Source organism: Furipterus horrens, unplaced genomic scaffold (assembly GCF_987537825.1).
Source record: "Furipterus horrens unplaced genomic scaffold, mFurHor1.1.pri manual_scaffold_20, whole genome shotgun sequence".
Lineage (NCBI taxonomy): Eukaryota > Metazoa > Chordata > Mammalia > Chiroptera > Furipteridae > Furipterus > Furipterus horrens.
Window position 1 is genome coordinate 2714578 of NW_028327190.1, and position 16403 is coordinate 2730980.

Sequence of the window (16403 nt, forward strand, 5' to 3'; positions counted from 1 at the left end):
GAGAGGGATGCACATGGGGGAAACCTGAGGGACAACCTGGGATTTGGTAGGGACCATGGTCTGGCAGCCCTGTACCCACGAGCATGCACACACAAAGGTTCTGCCAGAAAAAACACAGACAGACCAGTGCTGCACTTTGGAAGCCACACAGAGACTTTTTTGGAAAAGGAGAGGAAAAAAGGCCCAAGACTGGGCAAGGACTATGGGCATGCACACCAGCTCATCGGCAGAGTAGAGTTGCTAAACAAAAATGAAGAGCACTACAGGGTACCACAGAACCAGTGGAGGGGGAGACCCCAACTCAGTGCAGGTCATAGCAGAGAGCTGTGGCAGACTCACGAGCGAGAGAATAGCAGCCCTAGAATTTAGCTATATCTCCTCACAGACAGAGAGCTGGAAAGGAAGATATGAAACCCATGGAACTCTGACCAGGGCCAGATCCAGAAAGAGATGAAAGCAGTAAAAACCAGATATTACTGGGGAAAATTCCACCATGGTATTTTTCGTGAGTTATTTTTTGTCCTCTCAGTTTATGCATTTTAAGTCACTATATCAGTTGTTATATTATAGTTTATTCCAAACATCATATGTTGCTCCCCCCTTGTATTACCCCACCTTAACCTCCGATCTCCTCTTCTTACTTTGGTATTAAATTCTATCTTCTCTCCTATTTCTCTCATTCTGTAAGCTTAAATATGAAAAAAAAAAATTTTCCTCTCTTAGCCTGGTTTTCACTCCTCATTCTTAGTATATCATCTCAGATTCACTTCCCTCACCTTTGGGCATCTCTTAAACTTTTCTTTCTTTCTTTTTACCCTCTTAGTCCCATCCCACTTATATCAACCATAGCCCAAAGGTTGTACTGGGGGAAAGCTCTTTCTTTGGTCTGTTTCCTACCTTCTCTCCCTCTTATTCTTATTCTTCTTTATGGTTTTTGTTTGCCTTGTTCATGCTCCCTCTTGCACTAAATATATAACATATAACTTCTGTATAAACGTAATACTATACACTTCCACTCTCTCACTTCATTCTACCCTCTCTGTCCCTTTTTCAACATACAATGTAAATATTACTTACTGTCTCACATTGCCGTGTCCCTACTCACTACTATTATTACTCCTCCACTTTCCCTCTCAAAAGTCATCTTCCTTTCAGTTAGCCAACTCTTATCTGCTTTTCCTTTAGTATAATAGTCTTAATCTCTTTACATCTATGTTAATGCTACCTCATTTGCTGCTGCTACAGTGATTATGGGTGGGGGATCTTTTGAGGGCATGGGTTTCTTGCCAGGGTTGTTTGTTTGTGTTTTAACATCATCTCCACAAAAGAATTGAACATGTGGTGGGAAGAGTGACTCTCAACTAGTGAGAGGAAAGGTTCCCCAAAAGAGCAATAGAACAACCACAAACACTGAAATACCACCAGACAGCCTAAACACACAGCATAAAGGGAATTCCAAGAGCATCAAGCTCAGGAGATCGAAGAGACTGCAACACTGAATCCCCCAGGTCTCCTATTACAGAAGGTCATACCATGAAGGCAGGAAGTCAAAGCAGACAAATCTAAGAAATAAAAACAAACAAGAAGAGGCACCTAAAATGGGGAGACAAAGAAACAAACCCCCAATGGGAACAAATAAAGGAGGAATAGCCAGAAAAAGAGCTAGATGAAACAGAGGCGAGCAAACTATCAGACATGGAATTCAAAAGAATGGTTATAAGGAAGCTCAATAAACTTGACAAACTCAGAGAAAACTACAACGAACTCCAAGGGAATTGCAGAAAAACTCCAGGGAAACTATAAAGAACTCCAGGGAAGCTATAAGGAACTTACTGAGAACTACGCCAGCATTAAAAAGGACATAGAAACTAGTTATAAGAGCCAGGAGGAAATGAAGAATACAAGTTATGAACTGAAGAACACAGTAGAAGGAATCAAAAGCAGGCTAGAGGAAGTAGAGGATTGGATCAGCGAGCTGGAGGACAAGGTAGAAAAAAATTCCCAGACAGTGCAACGGCAACAACAACAACAACAACAACAAAACACTGAAAAAGAATGAAGAAGGTATAAGAGAGCTTCAGGACAACATGAAACATAACACTATCCATATCATAGGGATACCAGAGGGAGAAGAAGGGGAGCAAGGGATAGAAAGCGTGTTTAAAAAGGGAATGACAGAAAACTTCCCTGACTTAAGGAGAGGAAGACATCATGCAAGTCCAAGAAGCACAGATGGTCCGAATGAAGATTAACCCAAAGAGGCTCACGCCAAGACTCATCGTAATTAAAATGGCAACATTCAAAGGCAAAGAGAGAATCCTAAAGGCAGCAAGAGAGAAACAGTCAATAACACACAAAGGAGCTCCAATAAGACTATCAGTGGAATTCTCAACAGAAACACTACAAGCCAGAAAGGGATGGCAAAACATATTTCAAGCAATGAAAAAAAAGGCCTACAACCAAGACTGCTCTACCCAGCGAGGCTCTCAGTCAAGATGGAAGGTCAAATAAGGAGTTTCCCAGGCAAAAGAAAACTAAAAGAATAAACTTCCACCAAACTGGCATTGCAAGAGATGCTAAAGAGACTGCTTTAAGAAGGTGAAGAAAAAGAGAAAGAGAGAAGAAGAAAGGTACAAAGGGGGGGGGGAGCACAATGAATAAGTAACTATCTATAATAACCTTAAAAGTAAATAGATTAAATGTTCCAATAAAAAGGCATAGGGTAGCTGAGTGGATAAGAAAACATGACCCACATATATACTGTCTACAAGAGACCCACCTCAGAACAAAAGATCTACACAGACTAAAAATGAAGGGATGGAAAAAAGTATTTCAAGAAAACAGACATGAAAAAAAAAAGCGGGGATAGCAATACTTATATCAGACAAAATAGATTTCACAACAAAGGCCATAAAGAGAGACAGAGAAGGACATTTCATAATACTTAAAGGAACAACACATCAAGGAGATATAACCCTGGTAAACATATATGCACCAACATAGGACCACCCAAATATATAAAGAAAATCTTGCAAGACTATGAGGAGAGTATCAACAGCAACACAGTCATAGTAGAGAATTTTAACACCTTGTTATCACCAGTGGACAGATCTTCAAGCAAAGAAGCACCAAGGATATTGAGGCATTGAACAACACTCTAGGTCAAATGAACTTAGTTGATATATATAGAGCCTTTCACACCAGAGAAGCAAAATATACATTCTTGTCAAGTGCACATGGAACATTTTCAAAGAGAGACCACATGGTAGGACACAAAACAAGCCTCAACAAATTCAAGAAAATTGAAATTATATCAAGCATCTTCTCAGATCACAATGGCTTAAAATTGGAAATCAACCTCAAGGGAAAAACGCAAAAACACTTAAACACGTGGAGAATGAATAACATGATATTAAGTAATGAATGGGTTAACAATGACATCAAGGAAGAAATCAAGAAGTTTCTGGAAACAAATGATGATGAATACACAACAGCCCCAAACCTATGGGACACAGCAAAATCAGTCCTGAGAGGGAAGTTCATAGCAATACAGGCTTACCGAAAAAGGACAGAGGAATCCCCAATAAAAAATCTAACCCTACACCTATAAGAAGTAGAGGAACAACAACAAACAATTCCCAGAGTGAGAAGAAGGAAGGAAAACATCAAGACCAGAGCAGAATTAAATGACATAAAGACTCAACAAACAATTCAAAACATCAATAAAACCAGGAGCTGGTTCTTTGAAAAGACAAACAAAATTGACAAACCTTTAACCAGGCTCATCAAGAAAAAAAGAGAGAGAACCCAAATGAACAAAATCAAAACTGAAAGAGGAAAAATCACAACTGATACCACAGAAATACAAAAGATTATAAGAAATTAGTACAAACAACTATGTGAAAAGAGATAGGAATGATATGAAACCTGGATGAAATGGACAAATGTCCGGAAACATATCATCTTCCAAAACTGAATCAAGAAGAAACAGGAAGCCTAAGTAGACCAATAACCAAGTGTGAAATTGAAGCAGTAATCCAAAAACTCCCGGCACACAAAAGCCTTGGACTGGATGGCTTTACAGGTAAGTTTTACAACACATTCAGGGGAGAACTAACTCCTATCCTTCTCAAACTACTCCCAAAAATCCAAGAAGAGGGAAGACTCCCAAAATCTTTCTATGAAGCCAGTACTACCCCAATTCCAAAACCAGGTCAAGACACAACAAAGGAAGAAAACTACAGGCCAATATCGCTGATGTACATCGATGCTAAAATCCTCAACAAAATATTGACAAACCGGATCCAGCAGCACATTAAAAAGGTCGTCCACCACGAGCAAGTGGGATTCATCCCAGGCATGCAAGGATAGTTTAATATTCACAAATCAATAAACATAATGCACCACATAAACAAAACGAAAGACAAAAAAAAAAAAATCACATGATCATATCCATAGATGCTGACAAAGCATTTGATAAAGTAAAACACCCATTTTGATGAAGACACTCAGAAAAATGGGAATTGAGGGAGCATACCTCGACATAAATAAAGGCCGTATACGAGAAACCTGAAGCCAACATCGTATTCAATGGGCAAAAACTGAAACATTCCCCCTAAGATCAGGAACAAGACAAGGATGTCCACTTTCTCCTCTCTTATTCAACATAGTTTTGGAAGTCCAAGTTACAGCAATCAGAGAAGAAAAATAAATAAAAGGCATCCAAACTGGAAAAGAGGAAGTAAAGCTATCATTATTTGCAGATGACATGATAGTGTACATAGAAAGCCTTATAGATTCCACCAAAAAACTACTCTGCCTAATAAGTGAATTTGGCAAAATAGCAGGGTACAAAGTCAATATTCAGAAATCAAAGGCATTTCTGTACACCAACAATAAAATGTTAGAAATAGAAACTAGAAAAAAACCCATTTGCTATAGCAACAAGGAAAATAAAGTACTTAGGAATAAACTTAACCAAGAAGGTAAAAGACCTGTACTCGGGAAACTACAGAACACTGAAGAAAGAAATTAAGGAAGATACTGATAAATGGAAGCATATACCATGTTCACGGATGGGAAGAATCAACATCATTAAAATGTCCATACTACCCAAAGCAATTTATAGATTTAACACAATCCCTATTAAAATATCAACGACATATTTCACACACCTAGAATAACTACTTCTAAAATTTATAGGGAACCAAAAAAGACCACAAATAGTTGCAGCAATCTTGAGGAAGAAGAACACAGTAGGAGGACTCACAATGCCTGATATCAAACTGTACTACAAAGCCACGGTGATCACGACAGTCTGGTACTGGCATAAGAACAGAAATATAAATCAGTGGAACATAGAGAGCCCAGAAATAAACCCACGTCTCTATGGTCAACTAATATTTGACATATGGGGAAGAAACATAAAATGGAGTGAAAAGAGCCTCTCCAACAAATGGTGCTGGGAGAACTGGACAGGGACATACAAAAATATGAAACTAGACCACCAACTTACACCACACACGAGAATAAACTCAGGATGGATCAAAGACTTAAATGTAAGCCGTGACACCATAAAAGTCCTAGAGGAAAACATAGGCAGGGAAATCTCAGATACTCAATGTAGCAACATTTTCACCAACATATTTCCTAGAGCAAAGAGGAAACAAATGGGAGCACATCAAACTAAAGAGTTTCTGCTCGGCAAAAGAAAACATCAGCAAGATGAAAAGTGAACCAACCATATGGGAAAACATACTTGCCAATGTTACCTCAGACAAGGGTTTGATCTCCAAAATATATAAAGAACTTATAAGGGTTGGTGAAATATGGGGTGGTCTTCGGGCTTCACTTTAAAACTGGATTCTCTTTTCTATCCTAATGGCTTGGACATAAAGGGCCCAGAGGTGTGTGTGTGGGGGGGGGACTAAAATACTCCCCTCAGCCCAAAATTAGTACAGTGGACAAAAGGGCTCCGGACAGGTGTGATGTGTCTTGCACACCCTCTGTGAAAAAAGCCTTTTTCTTTTTCCTAAAGTGGCACATGGAAAAATTGTCTTCGGTAAAGATTTATTTCATTTACTTACAGCACATGGGCATGAGGACTAAGGGAGTAGGAGGTGAGCAGATTGGAAAGGTGCCTGGCAAGCACACAGTAGGTCTGCAATAAATATTAGCCAAGCAGGATTTCTTGGGCTGTATCCTGAGCCCAATTCTCTCTCCTCCCTACACCCTTCCTCTCACTTCTATTCTCTCCCAGAACTTTGACTTCTTCTGTAATAATTCCCAAATGTATTTGCAGCATGGAACTCTTTCCTGAGTTTCACATTCCTGTAGCCATATGTCCCTTGTTAATAATAAATATAAAGTTTATGAATAAACCATGTTGATTGCTAATAAGCCCTCTTCCCTTAGAAGCAGCACTTACAAGAATGTTCTTGACTTTTTATTTGAGCCAGTCCAAGTTTACTTATTTGAACAGTCCACTTCAACACAGGTGTCCAGCTCTAGTTGTAAACTGGGAGAGGAACATGAAAGGTTGGGGAAGGAAATTAACAGTGTGTGTAGGACTGCCTCTGAATTTCTGCTTGTTATCCAAAGCAGGTGTATATTCAAAGATAGCTCTACCCTTCAACCCTTATCACCTTCCTACCACCAAGTCATGAACACTGGGATTGTTGAGAGTGTGGTCAAACATGTGATCTCAAGGACCCTGACAACAGGCTACAAATGCTCCAGAACAGGAGACATATTCTGGTGATAAATAGCTACCTGGCACTTTGTTAAGGCTCCACATGCCTTAACCCACTTAAACATCATTATCAACTCCAAGGTGAGTGCTGACAATAGTCACATTTTCAGGTGGGTTCACGCTGGAATAGTAAAAGTTGCTCAAGATTACACAGCTAGAAAGTAGAGGAACAAGAATATGAACACGTACTGTCATACTCCAGAGCCTCACTCTGTTCATCAAGGTTCCTTAACCCCAGCACGAGTGACATTTGGAGCCAGATACCTGTGCTGTGGAGGACCTCCTGTACACTGTAGGATGTTTAGCAACACCACTGGCCTCTACCCACTAAATGTCAAAAGCAAACCCCAAGTGGTGACAATCAAAAATGTCTCCAACATTGCCCAATGCCTCCTAGGGAGTAAAATTACCTCCCATTGAGAATCCCTGCTATAGATGGGAGTGGGCTAGTTTAGAGATTAAATAAGTTGCCGATCAATGATAACTAGTAAAGAGTCCAACCTGTATTCAAACCTAGCATGACTTGATGCCATATATTATGGCATATTAATCAATATGGCAGAAAAAACAAGAGCCTCCTCCACCACCACCCCCCAAAAAAAGAAAGAAAGGAGGAATAAAAGAAAATAAATAAGATGATTCTTTTCAAATGATTTGCTTTTGTTTAAAGCAAAAGAAAGAGAACAGAAGTAGTCCCTAAAGACTGTTAAAGAAACAGACTGTCAAAGATTGTTTTAAGAAAAAGAGTCTCTAATGTACTTAAACTTAACTAAGAGTACGCAGGAACATTCTATGAAGCAGTGTTTCCCAGACTCAGCTGTGTATTATAACGTCCCAGGGAGCTTTAAAAATACTGATATGAGTCCCAGCCCCAGGAGATTCTCATTTAATTGGTCTAGGATGTGGCCAGTGTTTAGGGATTTTTAAAGCTCTCCATGTGTTGCCCGCATGAATCCAAAGCTAAGAACCACTGCTATAAACAATTAAACTAACCTTATCAATTATGCATATTAAATTGATTATATTTCTTTAGCTTAATAGAAAACCAAATGGTTACTTAATAAACTGACTATGTACACTATTCTCAACATCCATTGAGCTACTGATCATCAAATTTGTAGACATCCATAGCATTCTATAGCCAGAAGGGAAGTATTCTCTAGTTCCTAACCTTTGGGCCATCTAGCCTCCCATCATTATTTGCAATAGAAAATGACCAAAAAATCTTGGAAAGGATATTTGTTATTTCATAATTTTTACAACATCGTAAAAACAAATTTTAGTTATTGGATAAAATCTGGTTTAGAATGGTTTTGAGGCTCTAAACATTCTTTTTATTATTCCAATATGTTTGACTGAGTGGTTTTTTCTAAAAGTTAACCTTGTCTCTACTATCATGAATAATCTAGAACTCAGTAGATGCATCAGTTTCTAATATGTGATTTATTCAGATGACAATAGGGCCTTATAGGTTTTCGTTAAGATAGTCTTCAAACTATGGAAATGATAACCATTTTTCTCAGCGAGCTTTCTGTCACAAAGACCAGGGAATCTTGTCTAATATGAACATAACCCTGCTGTTCACTCCAAGTATACTTCTTTTCCTTCCCTGGGCAATCTACACCTGCACATAAGCAATAAAACAGTGTGTGCGTTCTGATCATTTCTCCAATACCGATGACCTTTTCTAATCACACTGGACAAAAACTTGTCTAGCAATTTGCATTGATTCTTAGAAGACGGTCATTTCTCAAACACGCATCTAAATGTAGGTCATTTCTCACATACTGATCCATGGAATCTGCAAGGTTCTTCAGAATTAAACAAAAGAAACCAAAAATTATGTCCCGTTACAAGTTATCTTTCAATCACTACTCTGAAGATTAAGGGGTGGGTTTGCTTATTCTGTTTTGTGGTTTTTGCCCATTTTGTTGGGGCTTTTTTGGAGTAAGAAGAAGGCTGGGAAGTATAAAAACCTTTCCCCAGCCCTGTAAGTTTATAAATACCTTTCAAGAGTTGGATGGAGCTCAATAAGCTATGGTAGAAATGCTCTTCAAAAGAGTCTATACTTCCGTAATGGCTACCATTACATTGGAGCCTTACTTTAGACACCAGAACTCAAAATAGCACTGACTCTGGGTAGCAGCAATATCTGAATTTATCTAACACCTAGATTCCCAGAGAGTTATGTGTAACTTAATTACATTTAATTCTGTTTTACTTATACAAACGGTCCACTATATCCTGCAGTTAACTCTTTCATTTAAAACAGATGAGGGCAGAGAGCACAAATGCTTACTTCTTTTGAGTCTCCATTGCATCTATTAACCTGGTCTATGTTTAAAATATGCTTTTGTGTTCAAAATACGTGCTATTTCTTGGTTGTCAGAGGTAAATGATTCTTGCATCACAAATGATTATTCTCTAATTTCTGCTTTTCCTTGTTCCATTGCTCCTTCTAAACTAGAGAGAAATTTAGACCAGGATAAAGCCTATGAATGGAAAGGATGAAGTGACAAGGAAAAAGAATGGTGCAGATGTGAGCGTGGGTTTTTTGATGACTGTTGATTACTTGACTCTGGCTTTCAGTTTCCATCGATTGGTTGGGGTCGACTGGATTGACTACCATTATGCTTTGTTTCTGAGAGTGAGCATTTTATTTTCCGTGCAGCAGCATGCCCCTCGTGCATAGGTCATTTCCCTGAGACCTCAAGTATCCAGGAAACAGTCAAGAGCTAGGAAATAAGTCTGAACACTTCTGAGCATCCAAAATAGATATGGCCATTTCCCCACTGTCCAAAACCTTACATAAAGTGGTAAGCCCTTTAGAGCTCCCTGCACGTAATTCTCGTAAACTGAACTGTGTGAGTTTCTAACGAGGCATGTTAGAAGCAGCACATTTGTTAGGAGGTTCGCAAGAATAAGGCTGCCAAAGCCTGAGACACTGGCAACCACGAAATGGCACCTGAGAGACAGCAAGAGAGAAAAAGACCAAACAACAGCAACAAGATAGAAAACCTGACAAAACAAGAATCAAGGAATCAAAACTCAGATATCTGATCATGCCTTGTAGAGGCAAATAACCCTATAGTTGGACTGCATGTAAGGGCAACATTGTATTCTAATGGGGAGAGATTGAGTCATGGTGACAAAACTGAGAAAGCCAAGAGTAAGATACACCCAGGAAACTGTTGGAGGGGGCAGAAAAGTATGCAATATGCTTTAGATCTATAGCCAACATCGTTTTGCAGTTGTTTTTGTGTTTAAGTGAGCGAAGATCATGGGGGGAAATGATATCTTAATTCTTAACCAGTTAACAGTTTTTAACAAAAAACCCATTCTTATTTAAATGATTTAAATAAGTCATTTAAATATGCCACATCCTCCGTAACATGCTGGATACATTAGGCATTACTGTATTTCGAGCAAAGCATGAAAATCTCTTTAGAAGTGTCGTGTTCTACGAAGTGTCACCATTACAGCAATGGAAGGAGAGACAGAGAGAGAAAGAGATACAGAGAGACAGAGATTCCAAGTTCTGTCAGGGTTATTACAGTTCCATCTTCCTTGCGTTTCTTTTCCAGCCACATGTGCTTTCCATTTTGACATAGTTACTAACACAATATTTAATTCATTCTGCTTTTATTTTATTTACTATCCACCAGACTTATCTTTCCATGTACCTCCATAATAGTCACAATTTTCGTTTTGATGGCTGCCATGTTCCTAAATTGCTTCCAACTTCACTAATTATCCATAAGAACTAGTGTAATAAATAAACATCTATACATATATAGCTATTATGTGCTTTTGTAGTTCTGAATTACAAATGTACCTAAGGTAGAGTAAGAAACGTACCTGAAGAGTGACCAGCTTTACAAGACTGTGGTAAAAATAAGGTCAAAACACTAATCAAAGCCCTCCTCCTAAGATTAGCAGTAATCTAACCCCTGGAGATCTGTTCTCCCACTGCTCTGCATTGCCCAAGATCCTGGGGATTCATTCAAATTCTTCACTGAGAGAAAACTAGGTACTTACCACCATCTGGCGGACACTTCGTGACACTGCTTCAGTTAGTCCTGTACCGTGGCCCCGACGACCCCATGCACCTCATGGGCAACATGCACGGCTCTTATACTGGGAACACTCCTTGCCCACCTGTGAAGGGGGCCCGGTGGGCATTAGCATTCCTCTACTAACAGAAGAACACAGAGAAGCTCTGAGAAGTGGTTCCCTGACCAAGGCGTCACAACCAGTAAGGGACAAAGGCAAATGTTTCATCCCCTAAAACAAACCGTTGTCCATTTCATCACATGATCTCATCATGCCAAGCAAAATCTGAAAATATTGGTGGGGGGGCACTATTCACCTGATTTTTTAACTGTGAGGGACACACTGTACCATATATATAGGTCTGCTTCTGTATCATAACTTTTAAAATATCTTGTGAAAACAGAAAACATACCATATGTGAAATGATGCTCCAAAACACCCTTACACATTATTGGGCTCAAATAATTTTAGTCAGTTGAAATTAACAGTGTTATTCTTTTCCTTTTCATTGAATATATTGGGGTGACACTGGTTAACAAAATTATACAGGTCTCAGGCGCACGGTTCTACAGCACATCATCTGTACACTGTATTGTGTGTTCACCACCCCAAGTCAAGTCTCCTTCCATCACCAGGTACCCTCTTTGCCCTCCTCCACCTCCCTAGACCTTCTCCCCCTTGGAAATCACACTGTTGTTGGTGTCCATGAGGTTTTTTCCTCTCTCCTATTTGCTCAGTCCCTCTACCCAGCCACCCAACCACCCCCAGACAGCTGTCATCCTGCTCTCCATCTATGAGTCTGTCTCTATTTTGCTTGTTAGTTCAGTTTGTTCATTACATTCCACATAAGAGTGAAATCGTATGGTAATACTTAGAGATTAACATAAAAAACAACGTGAAAGAATCGAGTTGGAAATGCAGTCTCCAAACAACACATTATGGAACTTCAGATGTGTAGTTACACTCATTTCCATGTGATGATATGTCACTGCAGCCTATGGCTGTGAGATGAATTCACTTCCTATTTGCTTTTGAAAGTGTTTCTCCAGCAATAACTCTGTATAGCTGTGCCCTCTGCTGGATGGAAATGGGTACCACTTTGTGGAGCTGTGCAGAGATGTGGTGTGTTATAATTCCATCTATTTAGGCAGAAATTTTCATTACTTGAAGTCTGAGTAATATTTCATAAATTAGTTGGCTCCATCCCACGCCATTCCTCACTCATCTTTATAAGTTACCGGTAAAGAATCTCATCTACTGAAGATTCAAAATACTGTTAACGATTAGGTCAGTACTGTTTATCTGCTGATACTGACTTGTTACTTCCAAAAAAAGTACTCATGAATTAATATAATAACATAAATACAGATTAATCTTTTTGGAGTCTCCCGTGGTTCAAGAAAATGCATCATGAAGCCTCTCATTAGAGTATTTAAGTTTGCAAATATCCAAAGAACCACAAGTATCATCCCATTTAATTTCATTGGGCCATTAAGCAAGTGTTCATTCCCAGGTGGTATGCTATGTTTCAAAGACACAGAACCAAATAAGGCATAGCCCCAGTTCTCAGGAGTTTTACCATGGAACAGAAGATGCTGAGAAGGAAATGGACAATTGTGGAGTAACACACGTCATGAACACTGGGCATAGCTCAGATGCCCCTTCATTGAAGGACTTGCTTCAGCCTCAGAAAGCCACCTCACCCAACACCATGCCCCCTTCCCGGGGCTCCTGTCCAGTGACTGCTGCCTATGAGAGAACAAAGGCCCTGACATCTCAGTCTAACTTGGACAACTGAGAAAGGCCATTTTAGCTCCTGAGATGCCTGCGGGTTCCACAGAGGCTGTTGTTAGGCCACATCCAAGTTCAACTCTTCTCTCTAGCCCAGTGCTTCTCAACTGGGGGTGATTTTGCAGCCCCCCTCCCCCAGCCGCATACTTGGCAATGTGGAAACAGTTCTGGTTGTCACAACTTGGGGAAGGAGAGTGGTGTGTGGGTGCTACTGACATCCAGAGGGTAGAGGACAGGGATGCTGCTAAACGTCCACAATTAGCAGCCCCACCGTAAAGCATTACCCATCTAGGTCAATATGCCAGCAGTTGAGAAATCCTGTCTACCCAGTCCTGCTTCTTTCATTTCCCTTTCATAGGTGTTGGCCCCGAGGTCATTCCTTAATAAACATCCTGCACACTAAATTCCGTTGTTGAGTCAGCGTTTGGAGGAACGGTTACAAAAGGATCTATAACAAGAACCCATTTTGGTTTTATATGTGTGTATATAAGCAAGAGAGTGGCATGTATGTGTTGAAATGTATTAGTATAACACAAACCTGGAAGGACATACTCTAAAGATGAAGAGCCGGTATTTTACAGTAATGGGACTGTGTCTTGTTTCCTTTTGTGCTTAAGTGCCTGGTTTCTGAGATTTGTGTATTTCTTCTTGTGATCTGTTCTGTGCAGAGAGCACATGTTACTTTTGCAACTTGGGGAGGGAAAGTGGGGTAATTGCAAAGAAAGAGGGCATGGCCAATAGTATCAAACATTGCAGAGAGGCCAAATAATGCCAGATAATAGCTAGGAAGAAGCCAGCAGAGAGCCTCGGGGAGGTGGCTGTAGAAGGCGAGGGAATCAAAGTAGGTCGTTTTCTACAGCAGTAGGACCACAAAGAGAAGTTGAAGAATAGAAGAGTAAGGTGCAGGAGATGAAAAGTCGACCAAACCGATTGCCAAGATCAGAGCCTGGACGAGATTGATGCAGACGCAAAAGGGGCTGGGGAGAAGACATGTGCTGATGTAAGACAGAGGTGTGTAATTGGGCAAGGTGCGTGTGAGGGCGTGGGTTTGGATGCCAAGAACACAAGAATGGATTGGCCCAGGCAGAAGCCAAGAGCCCTCTTCTTCTAAAACAAGACGCACGGTCATTACGGAGTTCAGATGGCAACACATTTTGAAGTGATAAATTCTGCAACTGGTCATCTTCAATTTTTCAGTAGGAGGTGAGGTCGTCCACTGAAAGAGCGTCTGGGTGGCGGGACAGGAGTTTGCCAGGAAGGTGAAACGGAAGGGAAACGAGCGACCCAAAGCCCTGCCTGAGAGGGCATGCTCCTAGGAAACTTACCTTTCCTTTACCCAGTTTCAAAGTAAAATCTCAGGAGTGTTAGCACTACCGACATCACCGAGGCCAGGGAACGGGCTCCCAACCAGCGCTTCTCTACAACACTCAGGTGGCAGAGGGCTCCCGGAGGGCTCTAAAAGGCCCACCTGGCAGGATCAGCCACACCTGTACATCTCCACGGGGCTTTTGGGCACTCAGTATCACAGTCTGGGATTATTCTGTGCTACTTCCTGCTTTAGGAAACGGTGTCTGAAGATTTCCTTGCCTTGCCGTGGGGTTTCAAGAAGCTGTACAACCTCTCGCCGGGTCTTCTGGCATATCTCAATCTGATCTCCAGCTGCTGGGACTTCTCCAGAGTATAAAAAAGAGGGCATATCATGCTGCAGGTGGAGCCTCGTTTTCTCCTAGCTCTCCCGGACACACCTGTCCACCCCCAGGACACGCTGATATGAGATCATTGTTAGCATATGGTCTTAATAGAGCGTGGAATTTTTAGGTGCTTTGTTAAAAGAAATGGTTCTCAACTGGGAGTAATTTTGCCTCCATGCCAAGGGGAGATTCGGCCATTTTGCTGAACATCCTACAATGCACAGGGCAGCTTCCACAACGAAGAATGATCTGTCCCCAAATGTCAATAGTGCTGAGGGTGAGAAACCCTGCTTTAAAGAGTTCCTTATCTGCAAGGACCTTTTCTTTTTTAAAATCCTCACTCCAGGATATGTTTTTAGTGATGAGAGAGGGAGACGGAGAAGGAGAGGGAGAGGGAGAGAAGGAGAGAGATTGATTGGTTGCCTCCTGTATGCACCCCGACCAGGAATCAAATCTGCAACCTATTGGTGCAGGGGAGACACTCCATCAACTGGGCCACCCAGCCAGGGCTGCAAGGACCTTTTTAAAGTCTTCCTAAAACCCATATAAGGGTTATTTTTAATTTGAAATTAGTGTCTAAAATAAATCAAAGAAAATGCCAGATGAGAGTGACGAATGGTAGGATTTATAAATGTCCACAAGATGGCACTGAAACACAGACGAAAATTCAATCTTCTCCAGCCTCCATTTCAGAATGCAGTTTCTCACTCACCCTGGTCAGCTTTCTAGGGTAACAAAAGCCCATCCTTTTTCTAAAGGGCTTGTCACTTTTTTGTGCCTAGTGTTCCCTACCACCAGTATTTTCATGCAAGTGAATTAAAATGATTAATGACTAAAACTTAGCCTGGAACATAAAAAGAACAGGGCCACCTACTCGATCAGCTACAGAATTTGCGGGAGAATCTGCTAGCTTCTTGCCTTCTTTTTAGCTTAACATTTAGCTGGGCACCTGGCTAGCAGACATTTCCAAGACTCCAGTACCCTTAGGATGGTCAAGTGACAAAGCTCTGGCCACAAGTGGAATTTAAGCAGAAGTGTTGTTGGAGACTTCTGGGTAATACCCTTAAAGAAGTGGTTCTCAACGGGGGGGGGGTGACTTTGCCCCTAGGGGACATTTGGCCATGCCTGGGACATCTTTAATGGTCACAACTGGAGGATGCTAGTAACCTGTAGTGGGTAGAGCCCAGGGATGCTGCTAAATATCCTACAATGCACAGGACAGCCCCCCAAACACAGAATTACCCAGCTTCCAATGTAAATTGTGCCCAGGTGGGCAAACGCTACCTCAGAGGAACAGGGCATGCCACGGCTTCCCATACTTCTCTTCCCACTGGCTGTGACGGTACAGTGGTGCACCATCTTGGTCCATGTGGGCCAAGGCAACAAATCAGGGAGCATGAAGCTACAAGATAGGTGGCATCTGAGTCCCTGGGCCAGTGAATCTACCTTACCACTCTGAACACCTTCCACCCAGAGACAGAATATATACACACACACTCATGGCACTATAGTCCACATACTCGTAGTACTCCAGTAACTGCTCTACCTCAAACATATCTACTCTAGACCTGTCTGTTCTGCCTTACCCAGGAGGCCCTTGGCATTTTCTCCCTCCTACTTACCCCTATTTTTCTCATGGTCCTTCTCCCCTGATGTGGCCTCTTCCCTAAGGCAGATATTTCAACAGCCCCCAACTGATTTATCAGCCTCACTCCATACCTGACCTTTCCCAGAAGATACTACACTCCTAACCACTCCCCATACACCCCCACCTCCACCCCCATTCTATCCATAGATATTTCATTTTACCCCACATTCATTTCTTAAACAGAGCAAAACTACTAAAAAATGTCAGTATCATGAAAGAGCAATAAAAAAATCTGGGGAACTGTTCTAGATTGCAGGAGACTAAAAGATGGCAAAACGAAATATATGGATTGTGGATAGGGTAGAAACGAGTGGCAGTAGAGGCCATTATGGGATAGTTAAGGAAAATTGAATATGAATTGCATGTGGAAGAATGTCCTTGTTCCTAGGAGATGCATACTGAAGTATTTAAGATTGAATATCATGGTGTCTGCAACCAACTTCCGAATGGTTCAGCAAAATAAGGATTA

At 41.0% G+C, this 16403-nt stretch overlaps 1 protein-coding gene across 1 annotated transcript in view; it reads right to left on the bottom strand.

Annotated features, from left to right (window-relative positions):
* The window catches only part of LOC149990255 (A-kinase anchor protein 4-like), an 86903-nt gene extending 71315 nt beyond the window's left edge, over nucleotides 1-15588 (bottom strand). Inside the window, exon 1 of the mRNA XM_090265509.1 lies at nucleotides 15529-15588. Coding sequence (XP_090121635.1) covers nucleotides 15529-15588 — 60 coding nt within the window. The remainder of the gene's footprint in view (nucleotides 1-15528) is intronic.
* Between the last annotated feature and the right edge of the window lie 815 nt (nucleotides 15589-16403).